At 39.0% G+C, this 14,197-nt stretch overlaps 1 protein-coding gene across 2 annotated transcripts in view; it reads left to right on the top strand.

The window, feature by feature from the left end:
- MAP2K5 (mitogen-activated protein kinase kinase 5) overlaps positions 1-14,197 on the top strand; it is a 145,898-nt gene that overhangs the window by 82,640 nt on the left and 49,061 nt on the right. The window contains exon 17 of one of the 2 annotated variants that reach the window (XM_067305488.1): positions 10,778-10,807. The exons of the other annotated variant lie outside the window; for it this stretch is intronic. Coding sequence (XP_067161589.1) covers positions 10,778-10,807 — 30 coding nt within the window. The remainder of the gene's footprint in view (positions 1-10,777; positions 10,808-14,197) is intronic. 2 annotated transcript variants of the gene reach the window in all.

Raw genomic sequence — 14,197 nt, 5'->3', positions numbered from 1 at the left:
TTCTCCTGGGGCAAGTGGCCACTGTTGGAGCTGGGTGAGAAGAACGTTTGCTCTGACCCTGTAGAACTGATGTGTTTTTAGGTAGCCCTGCTCCCATGGGGAATTGCTTCTTGTTTTTCCCCTGGACTTTGCCATCTTAAAACTGCCTGCTGAGGCTCTCTCTACTTTCAAGACTTTCAAGGATCAGTCTCCTGCATATCCTGAGGAGATGGGAGGTGAGGAGAAGGAAGTCTTGGAAAGGGAATGGAATATAATTGTGGTTCTAGGTGTTTATTGAGGCATAGGATAGGTTTTGCTTATCTTTGGCAAAAGATCCAGGGCTAATTTTTTCCACAAATACAACTGGTGGTATATTATATTTAAATGCTGAAAATGAAAGTGATTTGCTTATGCCACAAACTGAGTAACTTTTGGAAGTAGAATATGAGCTCTGTGTGTTTGGCTTCATCTTCTAATGATACCTTTTGCACCTCCTTTTGTATCATCTCCTAGTCCCTACTTTCCACTGTCCTCTGCTGAGAAAAGCAAGTATTTTCCTGTGTTTCAGGCCCTCTTTCAAAATTCATTTTTCTTACAAAGATTATCGGTGTTCTCTCCTCCAGAAAAACAAGCTTTTGTTTCTTAGTGTTAGAAACAAGTTCTTAAATCTCACAGAATGAGGACTTTTATGTCTGCAGTCACCAGAGTTTTCAGTTATCTGCATATTTGCTAGATAATTGTTTGCGCTATTCATGTTAAGATACTGTTTTAAGCAATATTGCAAGAAGTCATATTACAGATTTTCAGGATTTTTTTGCATTCCCAGTTATAGCAACACCAATATATATCCAGAAAGCATGCCTTGTGTCGTGTATTTCAGGCACGTATACATATCTTGTGAGGGGGGTTGACTTGTAATGTCAGCATTATGGGCTCTCAGACTCCTCAGCACGCTGGGGCTAGGAGCACACATGGAAATGCAAGAAGAGTGCACTCCTGGACAGTGAAGGCCAGGAGGAACATGCTTGAAGAGGGTGCTAGAAAAGACAAAGCCCTGCTTTAAGATGCCTCTCTTACTTAAAGCACTTCGATCTTTGAGATGTTTAAATACATAAAACTGATACAAAAGCTCAAAATGTATGTAATGTAAAGTGTAATGTAATGTAAAGTGTAAATGTAAGTGTAAAGGAGAGGAGGTTTCAGGAGATTTCTTTCTAAGGAGTCTAAAATATGCGATCAGTCAGATATCATCAGCATTGAAGTGAAGATAGTGAGCTGATCTCCAGGAAATCCTGCAGAAGCGCAGGATTTCACTTACACCTGGATGCTGTGGTTGGTCTTTGGTCAACTTTACACCCATACCTAAACAGTAGTAGTTAGACGGATGTGGGGGGATGTCTGACACCCAAAGCTTACTGGGACAGCATAGCATTCTGCGTTGGCACTTGAGACGGTGACGGTTTGGTAGAAAGGGGTACAGTTGTGGTGGGGCAACTGTGAATGTCTGTGTGACTGCTGGAAGCGGACACTGACCATGCAGTGACCTACAGTGTTGAAAGCTACGCTGAGTAGAGGCAGGAGGAATATTAATTAAAATAGTCCATTAGAAGATGACAAGGGTCAAGCTTAAAAGGAAAATGAGAATTTTCATTTAATCTCCATGCAGAGCAGGAATCTTCATATTGTAACAAAATACTTGGTTGAAGCGAGGTGTTTCCAATCAAGTGAGAGTTCCTACTGGAGTTGTCGTTGCTTTTTGAGATTTGTAAGAGAATTTAATTTTATGTAGTTTGCACATCATCTTTAATGGAATATATACTTCAAGTCACAATCAGAAAATAATGCATAATCCTCTCTGTAACTCCTGTAGTGTTCTTGAGTTCCAGTCTTGGATCCTGTTTGGTTTCAGATTTTATTCCTATAACAGTTATTTCAGCTTTTCAACCATCTCCAAAGAGCATTTTGCAATGTGAAGCTTTGGATTTGTATGGTAATCTTACAGATGTGTTCACTGATGATCAAATCCATTTGCTAATCCCGTGCAGAATCCACATGCGATTTTCAAGAGATCTTAAGGTGTAGTTGGTACAAATGTTCCATGTCATTGCCCTGACATTGAAACTCTGCAGCAGTTTTTCCGAGGGAGGCTGAAAGGGATGCATGAGGCAAGAAGCAGATATGAGAAGCGTTATGGGAAATTCTTGAACTCTTTGCTGCTACTCCTATAAATTTAGCCCTGGGGATGAACATCAGGAACATCCTGGTGGGCAAACTGACTGTGCACTGAGAGAAGTGGACTTTGCAGACCAAGAGTCTTATTCATTATGGTTTTGCAGATAACAAATGCTCTGAATTGCACTAAAGCATCGGTTGACAGTGAAAAAGGAGCATGCAGTGTATATGCTTGTAACAGCATACTGGTACTATGCAACTTCTGGGAATCACGTGTTATATATTGCATATCACCATCAACAGTAAATTCAGTTTGAAAAAAAGTATTCTTCAAACACTGCTGCAGGTAGTTTTCATATTAAAGACACGAGTCGAGATTCTTACAGAGTTAATTCTGCTGAAACCTCCATTGGGGTCAGAGCTCTGTGCTCCTCTGAAGGCTGAGCTGTTGTCCGTGGCAGGCTTACAGGTTCAGTGTCTAAAAGAGAAGTACACAAATGAACCAGCTGGAATTTGTGGTGGTATAAGACTTGTCAGAAGCAACTTAAAGCAAAATTTTAAATAATTTTCTCAGTGCTGAGGTCTGCTCTCCCAGTTTGCAGTGTGACATACTTGCTGTGAACAAAATTTTATTCCACTTGCTTAAACTGAAGAAACTGGGAAAGCCCTTCTCATGGGGTGCCTCTGGTGGCTACCAGGGCCATCAAGAGTGGCTCCTACTAGAAGGTATGAGGTCACCATTAATCAGACATATTAGAAGAGCTTTATTTCTCCATTCCTACACTGAGAATTCAAGAAGTTGTTAAATTAGTTGAACACATTAGATCACATTTCAGTAGATACAGTATGATGTTTTAAATGACTCAACCTTTTTTTTTTTCTATTTGAATCCCAACCTCCTTTAAACTAAAAAAGCACCCTCGCTTCTGCACCCAACCACCGAAGTAACCAGCAGTGCTTGGATGTGATGGGTGTTTACTTTGTAGCTGCAAATCACTCTAAATAGCATTCGTATTTCAGAGATAAGGTAGTTAGAGAAAATTTAAAAGCAGCGTTTGTGAAAGTGCTGGATTACAATCCCTGTGGGCTGACGTCCTCCGTTGGCCAGCAGCAGTCATATAGCAGGGCCTTGGGCAGTGCTGGTTTCCTCGGCCACAACCTTCCTGAGGAGAAACCAATTTTAGGGAGAAGAAGGTGTTTCAGTTCTGGCCTTTTTCTGGTTTCATGCAATCTGTTTGAGAGTAGACTCATGCTTGAGCCCTTGAATCTCTCAGCTTAGACCACTGATGGTTGCTTGGGTGCGACTGTGCAATAGAAGACATTTTTAATTTAGGATTAAGGAAAGTAAGAAAATAAATAACACATTTTTTCTGTTTTTGCAATAAGCCTCCTCCTGTTACTGTGCATTGCTAAGGACTGCATGCAGTATGATTTTCCAGCTCGTGTGGGCAAACCCTTACACGCTTCATTCAGCCATGGGGAATGGCTGTAACACACACAGAATTTTGCTGAATAACTTGAAGGAAAAATTACTGTTCTTGTAGAATATTTATGTAGTTTTAATTGTTCTGTACAGAATGACACATTTTAGAAACTTGTTCCTAGGAAAATGCCGGCCTAAATATTTTTTTCTGAGCTATTTTGAGTGATTTATCCAAGCAGTGGGTGTTAGCTCAGTTTCCACATCTACCATCTTCACCCGGCCATCAGGATGAAGAAAGGCAATGTCCAGCTACACCACTCTTTTTGTGGTAGCAGAATTAGAAGTAAAGGTACCAGTGCCTGAGGGTTGGGTCATGAATTAATAATTGCTCTGTGGTGGAGGAGGCCCGTCAGAATAGCTGAAAATGGGGAAGTTGCCTTGCAGAGCGCTATCAATCACTCAGTGACCATAACTTCCAGTAATTAGTGTATTTTATGGGCCTTTGCTTCAGTGACTTGGAAGCACATATGCTCCACTCACAGCTAAACTTAGCCAGAGAAATATTCTAGGATGATTTATCCGCTTGCTGCACTGGGATGTAACCCTATATTAGGTGAAGATTGTGAACTAAGCTGCAATAAAGTGTAAGTTTAGGTACAGTTTGCGCAGGTTGAGACCTCAATGTATCATGTTTCTCAGCAATTGCTGCTAGGCCGCTGTGGGCAGTCTGTGTAGCAGCAAAATAAATAATACCGTCCTCTGCCTGAGTAGATAGATGAATGGACAATTAAAGGATATCAGCTGTGCGGATACGTAATGTGTTGGTTTATGTAATGCAGTTTAAGGTTACCTGTTCCTACACTGAGTAGTATAGCTGCTTCTACTTTTTAAAAGTTAAAAATTAGAAGTATTTGTCAGTTGAGTCTGCCTTTGTCTATGTTATTGTAATTGGTTTGTAATGGAAGGTGCTCCTACCGGAGCCTGAGCTCCTTAACGCCAGCGCAGATGGAGAAGAGCCCTATTGCTGCGGTGAAGTTGAGCTGCTTTTCCATCAGCCTAACTGAATTTAGCATTTTCCCTGTAGGTGCTGAACGGGAATGGACTGGGCAGTCACTCATTTCTAGCGATCTATAATCTGTGAAATCAAAGATGTGATTTCAGTTGTGCTGCATGTCCCAGCAGTTGGATCAGATCTGTGATTTTTAAAATGACTGTATCCCAGGTATTTTTAAATATTTCCTCTTAAGGACTGTTATTTCTTGATATCTGAGTCCAGCAAACAAATAAGCATGAAGCATCTTTACTCAAACAAGTAGTCTGCTTAATCTTTATCATTTGTGTGACTTCTGTACATGACAGTTGACGTGGATTGGGCCTGAAAGACCTGGGTTTCACCCACAGACATTTCTCGCTTTAGAGAAGGCTACGGCACGCTGCTGCTCTGAGCAACACCTTTGAAGAAGTAGCGGTAAAAGCCTGGTAATATAGTGGATTTGTGGATAGGAAGAAATGTGCAATTTAATCATGATTGTATGCAGTCTTTAGTTTGCAGTGCATTTACTGTAGTTCATATTTAAAAGAAGTCAAAGTGAAACTAATTATCTTTAATTAAGGTGAATTAGGCTTTGATTTTTAATATATTTTATGCAGAGAGATCTTGAACTCATCTGCTCAAGCCAAGGAATGTCCCAAAGGTTATTAGGGCATATTTCTGTTGGGCCTGACGGTATTAGTAATAACCTTCTTTCTCATAGTTCTAGACATGAACAAATATGTCACTTCATCAGTCTCTGTTACCCGCACTTATGCCCCTCCGCAGGGGTCGCAGATTCCACAAGTTATCAGCTAATGGCGTTATACATTAAAAATTGAAGCTTTCCTCACTCTGAGGCCTTTCAAGGCTTTGTTCTTAAGCCCCAGACACTTTGGAGTGCAGCTGCAAACTATAGGCAGAAGATTAAATTAATTTGTAACTCTTTTTTTGTCCTGCATTACTAAATCCTGCACATTTAATTGAAACCCTACTTCAAGATGCTTTGTGTTTCTGTTCTTCTTTGTTGTCAGTTTAACCTCAGAAGCACTTTAACGCTGGTAAATTGCTGTTATATCCTTTTGGATTCTCTTTTTTTTTTTTTTTTTTTTTCCTTGTGCAATAAGAGGACAGTGAAATTGATATTAGAAGGAAAGAAAAATCTTAGGGTAGTTTTTGAGGTATTTAATATTTATTAAGGTCCATACCCTGCAGAGTTTCAGGTGATTTTAAGCCATCTATCTAGGAATATATAAATTGGTCTTGGAATGAAATTTCACCTGGGGAATTTTATGTTATCCAGTAGTTAAGTCTGATTTTTTAAGTTTCCTGTGTCTGAATGTTCCGAAGTGGCGGCTGCTTTTCCATAAAATGAGGGTTTAACTGCAGTGCACAATCTAAATGCAAAATCCTTAGATGGAAATTTAATTGTGTAAAATGTGCACAAGGTAATTAAGAACAAATTTTAGAACATTTCAGACTATAAAGTCCTCTTTCAGCTAGATCACTAGCGATATTGTAAGTGCTTATTTTCAATTTGCAGTTATGCTGAGAAACATGGAATGTGTCTAAATTAAGAATAAAAACATCCCATGCTTTTCAGTATAACTGTAAATTAAAAAACAACTTGCACAACATAGCCAATAATCTAAGTGGAAGACTTTATTGCCTGAGTGTCCTAAAAATATGTTTTGAACTTCCTTCCCTCAGCCGCTTTCTGAACAGGATAAGGACTGCTCACCCACGCTTGCTATTGCAATTCGGATTAACAATATAGGCAGGCAAGAGGCAATCAAGTATCATTTTAAAAGACTGATGTAGAGAAAGAGGCTTGTTAGCCAAGACTTCTGGATTTCCATTTTCAGTTCCAAAATGATTAATTATGTTATTTCAACAAGTCATTTTAATTCTGTCTTCATTTATCTGTACATTAAATATCTGTATTTATGTGCAAACAGGTTGACCCTAGCTAAAGTTGCCTTCCAGCCCTTCTTAAGGCTGCTCAGCAGATAGGGTTTAGGCACCTGATGCTACCAAAACTGGCCATCTTATTCTTTTTGCTTTCCCTTTACTTGTTTTTAGGGTATTTTTGTATAACTTGATAAAAAGCAGCATACATGCACACTGTATCACTATGGTTTTTTAGTTATTTGGAATTATCTGTACCCCAGCTTATCAATTCTTGTTCTAGAGCCCGATGGTGCACCCAGTGCCTCATGCACCCCCCTGTCCGAGGCTGGGGGAATGCTCCTATCAGATATGTGCACTTGGACGTTCACATCATTTTTCATGATGCAGCCTCCCTGAGCACCACAAAGATGACCATTTTCAGCACTCTGATGCATTATTTCTGTGTTTAAGAAAGCAAAAAATTTTTTTTAAAATACATGGGCACATAGTTGCTCTAAAGTAAAATCATGTAGGAAAGTGTTATTCTGACTTATTTCTTGTTGATATGGTCTGATTCTCATTTATGCTTCTGTAGCATGCTGGCAGTGTGATTCCCTGCACCTTTTTTAAATGATGTTTTTTTGCAGTTCTTGTGTAGTGTGAAGCTGCCCAGAGGGAAACGAGAACCAACTCCTTAAAGTTTAAGCATTCCCTTCTCTCCTCCAAGCCTACATAAAACACTGATTCGTTTCTGAACCTGACTAATCAGAATGGAAATACTGTATTTTAGTTAAAATGCTTTAAAAACAAAATTAAAAGTCCCTGGGTTTCATCATGTAAATGCAGAGGAGATAAGGTTTTGATAGTGCTTTAGCTTAGTAGTTTATATCTTTTGCAGTCTGCATTGGGCTTATGCGGCATATGTTTAAATGACTTCTTTGATACAGATGATAGAGAGTATGAAAAACCCTTTAGTAAAGCTCTAATCTGTTTGTTTTTTTGGTTATTTTTTTCTTTACTTTAACTGTGATGCTATTTATAAATCTAAATCTACATACAGAGGTCATTGGTTGGCTGAACTTAAACCATTTTACTTAGTAAATTTAATTAAGAAAATACAGTGCAACTCATAAGCAAATGAGTTTTTCCTAGTTTTAAACCAAACCACCCTCTTGAGTGCTGATTGCCTTGCTCGACCCCTGGTGATATAGAAACAGGCAAAATTAAAAAGGACATTAAAGCTTCATTAAATCTGAAACACATTTAGTACAGTGACATATCTGCAGGCTATTTCAGGGAAGATTACATACTCTTTGGTAAGTTTCTTAATTTATAATACCTTGACAATCTTGCAGGGGGGAAACAACTCTGACTAGATGAATCGCGTGATGGTTCTGGGGGCTGCAGAACTGCCACCTGATCTGCTCGTCACTGCATTGCTTTGCTGGTCTCAGGCAAGAAGCAGCTTCACTGAGAAACGCGTTTCTTTTTTAACAGCCGCTGAAGAACTTGTTCCTGATCTGTTTCTGAGTCTTCAGAGCTCATTTATACGCTACATAGTTGTGTCTGGTGGAAAACTCCTTCCCCAGTTACTCTGCTGCCTTTGGAGTCGCGCAGGCAAAGCCCTGCTGTGGCCGGTGGTGGTCAGGGAAGGGAACTGTCAGAGAGAATGTAAACACTTAGGCAGAAGTCGTCACTGAGCTAGCAGTACGTTTTCTGTTTAAATAAGCTCTGCAGAACGATGCTCTGTGCAGATACCTATAATTATCTTGTCATGCAGTGGGATAAACGTTACGTTCCTATAGATCTGCAGCTATTGTAATGACTATCCTTAAATCAGCAGCCATAGGAAAAATCAGGATTTCTTCTACCTCCGTTCACTGGAAAGTGTTTGGCATTTGCAGGTTTCTGGCTATCACAGCCACAGTGCTTCCTAGGATCTCAGGCAGCTCCTTGGAAATTAAGGGTGCTCCTCCCAAAAGGTAAAAGGACACTGTCTGTGTCTTTTAGCAGCTTCTGGTCCTTAAGACTGAGCATGACAGCAACTGTGGGGCCTTTCCCTATCTCTTCAGCAGTGTGTTTTGAAGCCTGCCACCAGCCAGTGAATCCCTGTGGCTGGAGGGCTGAGATGGGAGAAGCTGTGAACCAGACGGAGGTGACAGAAAGGGTGGCAGTGAAGCCTGCTTAGCTCAGATTTCTTCTTTATGAGGATGAATTTGTTGCGAAGAGAAGCACTGAGCTCAGCACCGCACCAGAAACAAATCTGGAAGGCAGAATGCACCCCCAAAGTTTATAGTCTGAGGCAGACCTGGAGGACAGTGCACATAAGAAACCCAGCAGGGAAAATTAGCTTAAATTATTTAACTTTGAAGAAGGTGAAGAGTTCTGATTTGTCTTGCCATCTTGATGTTGTTACCTATTCCAGTGGTGAACAGAGCACTCCCTAGAGGCCTTGCTTTTGCGACTTTTTAGGTCTCTCTTAAGTGTGATTCCTTTTACATACTGTAAATGTTAGTCTTATAAACCGAGCAAACCCAAAGATCCCCAAATGGAAGTCTACAGGCAAATCACTTGTAGATAGATGAGTGACACGACAGAGTTTTCTCCGGAAAAGGGTGCTCTGCTCTGTCATGCCGTTGCGAGTAGGGATGGGTATTCAGCACCAGACTCCTAGGGCGGGCCGTAATGGCTCCTCCTCGGTCATTATGCAAACTCCCACTGGCGAGATATTTAGCAAAGATTGGGGTGATTTTTCAGAGTGATGGATGGAATTAAGATGTGCAGTTCCTGAAACTGTGATGCGTCTATTCAGTAATTAACTGTTCGGAATTATTATACAAACTAAGTATGCCTTTTAGAGCCCACTAACTTTCCATGTTTATAGACTGTCATTACAACTATTATCTCAGTATAGGGAAAGCTTCTTTTGAAGGTAGCTTGATCATTAAAAAAAAAAAAAAAAGGATTGTTTCATTTCTTTGGGTTTCTGTTGCATGCCTCTCACATAAATACTCCTCTGCTTCTGCAGTATCTCTTCCTCTGAGGATCTGGAGGAAGTTGACTGGGTTCACTAAGGCTCACAGCCGAATGTCTAGGGTAGCACCAGGTTTGGACTGCAGCCAGGACTGCAGAAAGGGCACCGTCTCCACTGCTGCCTGGTACAGCACATACCAGTGGCCCATAACATGGTGGCTTAGACCCTCGGCACTAATGCTGTTACCCAGTCCAGCCTGAAAAAAACTAGTTTATCATGCAGACAAATCAGTGATACTAGTACATCCATAACCTTTTGATACACCTCCTTTTGAAGGTTGGTAAGGAGAGGTTTCACAAAGGTTAACTGTAGCGCAGCGAAGCTGGTGGGCCTATGGCTCCTCCGTAGACTGGGGAGAGAGGTGGGCTTCTCCAGAGAGCAGGTCAGAGCAGGGAGATAACAGAGCTGCTCTGGCTACACTTCTGAAGGAGCCTGTTTCAACTCTGAAAACCCTCGTCCTTCGCTGAAAAGTCGACAAAATTACTTAAACCAGTTGTGTTTTACACAAATTGCTTCCAAGGTTCGGATACCAATCAGGAAAACTTAGTCTTGTATCAAGCAAATGGTTTATCATGTAATAATTATTAGATGTGGCATTATGGCAACAATAATAGTATCGTTGGGCCTAATACTGATACTGGTAGATACTCTAATAACACATCAGTCAACTTATAAAACAGTCTGGGCGATAAATCAAATTCATATCATGTGTAATTGAAAATATGTTTGAAGAACATACGACGTATCAAATTGCAAATGCCACAGTCTTGCTCCCGATCCCACTCTCAGGTTCCTAGCTGGATTTGGCACCAATAAGGAAGCAAACCCCAGCTATATAACCCAGATTTTACTCTGAGCCAGTTAAGGAAGAACTTTGGGAGTTCAGTGCATGTTTTACAATACCTCTTCATTGCAGATAATTATCCGTAAAGGTTAGTGTCGCTGGCCTCACCATTGAGACTGAACTGGTTTAATTTAGAGTCCTCAGGAACTTGGGCATCAAACAGTGTTATTAAGTGGTACAGACAAAAGAGCATGAGAAATTCAGAAATGTTCAGGAATGTAAAACAAGGGGTAACTGTTGTGAATGACTCCATTCTAAATACAGCTCTTCCTGTGTTTGCAGAATTACTGTTGCTGGCATTTTCCAGTTCATACAATAGTAAGAGTTGAGTACTTTTCTCTCTTTAAGAAAATGTGCCCTCCATGCAAATCTATATAACTAGACAAATATTATTTCCTTTCCCAGCTTGCTCTTGGGAGGTTTCCATATCCTCAGGTAAGATTGTTCATTACTGCCGTTTGCCACTGTGACATTCATTCCTATGTATGAAGGTGCAGAGAGCAATTGTGAACATTTGAGCCACATACAAATAAATCTGTCCTGTTAAATTGAAAAGTGGTATCTTGAAGGAGTCATTTAGAAGTCTCTATTGAATTTTTTTTTTCAAATTCTAGATTTTCTTTCCCTCAAGAGAATGAAAATTATGACAATGTTAATGATTGTTTTGTTGTGAGATTAAGGCATTTACAAAATATTCCAGTATGTACAACAGTGCTTTTAGAGCCAGGAAGGTGTATCTGCTCCTTTTTTATATTTTTATTTTTAATTTCAATTTTGAATAGCAGTACAATGGTCTAAAATGCTCCCCAAATCAAAAGTATAATGTGAATGGAATACTTACGAGGTTTCCAGATTCTCCATTTTAAGGGGATCTAATACTAGTATTTTATTTATATAGTGGTGTTTTCTAACTTCCCACTGACTTAACTCAGTTTCATTGAAGCCAGCAGTAAAACTGTTTCTAACTTCAGTGGCAATGGGTAGGCCAATGCTGAGCACTGTACTAATGCATAAAATTTTACTTTGCTAATATTTACTGTATGCTTATTCCTGAAAATCATGAAGGTTTAAAAATAACAGCCAATCCAGAAATAGGTTTGATGGTTACTTTAAATTCTTATTGCAAGGTAGATGTTAGAATTCATAGTAACAACTATTCTGTAGTTCTTAAAATTATTCTTTTCTGGGAGAGGGGAAAAAATGAAGTGTCCAAGGACTAAAATGAGTTATTTGAATGTGGTTTTTATGTTTTCATGTTTTATGAACACTGTTTTCTGCATCTTGGTCTATATAGATCAGAGTGCCTGGAGGCATGTCTGATTTAAAGGTGGTGTTGGTCTGTGCTCTTTAAGCATCTATTAACTTGCTATTATTATGCAAATAACTGTTGTAATACACATACTAATTTATGCATGGTTAGATTATGCAGATGCCTCACAAACATGGTTATTGAATAATAGGCTGGGACTCATTCTCTCTCCCATTTTTATAAGCTGTTTTAAGCAAATTCTCCTGACACTTTTATGGACTTGTAAAGATTCTGCGTATGTAGAAGTATACTGATTTTTCACTTTCTCTTCTCATATGGAAAATGTTTACTGACTGAAAGAGAGAGCTTTAACTGGTTAGCAGAACATACCGTAGATATTTATCCACCTTTTTAAACAAACCCTCTCCTTTGAGAGAGGGTTGAAAAGGAGGCTCTTGCGCTGAAGTGGCTCTGTGCTCTGGCATACTCACTCGTGCTAGTTGAGTATCTTGGTGTTCTTTGCAGGTAGTGGATTATAGCACCTAACGAAAATGGTTTGGGATACGACTTAAGATGCTCCTCTGTTCATGGAAGTGTTGGAGCTTTGGGAAAGAAGTTAGTGTGTACATTATGTATGTGTCTACACAAAAAAATGTTTTCTGAAATGGGAGCAAAACACATGTTTGCCAGTTTAAGATCCTTTTTGCTCTCCTAATTAAAAAATGGCTCTGGATTGTAAAAGAATATTTGGCAAGTCAGCAGTCCATGAAATTGTATATATTTTTAATTTAAAATAGTTGAGGAGGTGAAACTTCAAAATGTAGCTATTAAGCTTTTCGAGCAACTGCTTTTCATAGGGCTTTTTAACGTGAAGCATATGTATTTCAGATATGTACTTTCATAGCTGGTTGTGAGAACCCTTAGCAACCCGTTCTGATTAGATCGGTAATTAGTTTTTTTGGTTTGTTTGCTTGTTTGTTTTTGTCTAAATACATGTTTACCTCAGTGTGTAAGGGCCTGATTCTGCAGTCATTCGCTTGAGTAAATCCTCCTCACTTCAGTGGGCTTATTCAAATGAATAAGCTAATCAAATGTGTGTTTGCAGAATTTGTCCCTAAATAACTTGGAGTTACTTCTCTCTGAAAGTGGAAAGTATTAGTATGTGTTCAAGAACACCTGAAACTTCCAGCTGTAGCTGAAAAAAAATGGGGCTTTCTTTTCTTTTTTCTCGACTTTTAAGACACAGACAAATGGTGCGTATAAATTCAGTTTAAATGAATAAGATTTATAGGGGGAATCATTGCAGTGTGGAAATTCAGGACTCCTGCAATATGCCAGCAGGATTAAAGGATGGATGTTTTCTGGCCCTTAGTAGAATATTTTACTGATGGAACGGATTACTTTTCATTTTCCAAGTTTTTGAGCATTTATTTTGCTAAAACTTATTTGTCATATTATCATTATTTAATCTGATGGTCACAATAAGGCCCGATCTTGGAAGCACTTGAGCATGCAAGCAGCTGCTCGTGTAAGTAAAGTTGCTACCATGCGTGTAAGCGTTTAGAGCTAGTGTAAAATTTTTGTCTTAATATGCAGTTCATTTCATAGTCTGTGGCGAACTGCCAAAGGTAGTGCTTTGAACAAGAAAATAAGACATAGTAAAGATTTGAACAAACTTTCCCATTAGAAAAACTTTGCAAAAGGAAACTCTCGTTCTTAAAAATCTCATATACTTCTGAATTGGTTAATGTTTTTAGGTTTTAGGTTTGTTTTCTTTTTTTCCTCCCCTGGCATGGTATTGCAATGTGCTGTTACTTGTTTGCTGTAATGTAAAATTCCTTTTGGAAGAAGCAGAGTATGACGCTCATAGGATTTTCTGTAGATACAAACATAAGCACTTAAGGGTATATTCTTCCCCTGATGTGTTTGCATAACTCTATTAACACTAATGGGAATGGTGCACACAGACACACAGAGCAAAAACAGACTCTTTTGAATAAAATTCTTTCCTATGTAAACATTTAAAAATGAAAGGAAAACCCTTTCACCAAACCCACTTACTAGTACGTAGTCTAGCTTTTTAGATAGTTGAAGAAGGAACATAGGAGAAATTAGTTTCATATGTCTTTTAAAAGTTTAACCTTAATTTATATGATTTTTGATGGCAGTTTATTTGTCTCTGCAGAAAGAAAAAACTAAAAATGTAAAAAACTAAATGCTAAAAATGCTAAAAAAACTAAAATGCTGTGGAACCTCACAGCATTTTCCTTTTCCCTTTATTATTTAATTAAATTTTAAGTTGGAACCCCAAAGATGTGCAGTGTCTGAAGAAACTCAAGGATGTACAGTTAATCATATAGATTCAAATTCAGTATATTATATAAAAAACATGACGGGGGCAGTGACTTGTTTAATGATAATGCAATTTAGGCGAAATGAAAAGAATTGCCCACTGAATATTCTCGGCTTGTAGTCAAACTTTATAGCAAAGCAGTATCTTAAAAGCACGATACATCCATTAGGGAAATATTCCAAAGAAATAGGCAATACTAAGCTGCTGAGGATTTAATCAACTG

Source organism: Apteryx mantelli, chromosome 15, assembly GCF_036417845.1.
Source record: "Apteryx mantelli isolate bAptMan1 chromosome 15, bAptMan1.hap1, whole genome shotgun sequence".
NCBI classification, from domain to species: Eukaryota; Metazoa; Chordata; class Aves; order Apterygiformes; family Apterygidae; genus Apteryx; species Apteryx mantelli.
Note: the sequence above shows the minus strand (reverse complement) of the source record. Positions and strands in the feature narration are given on the sequence as shown.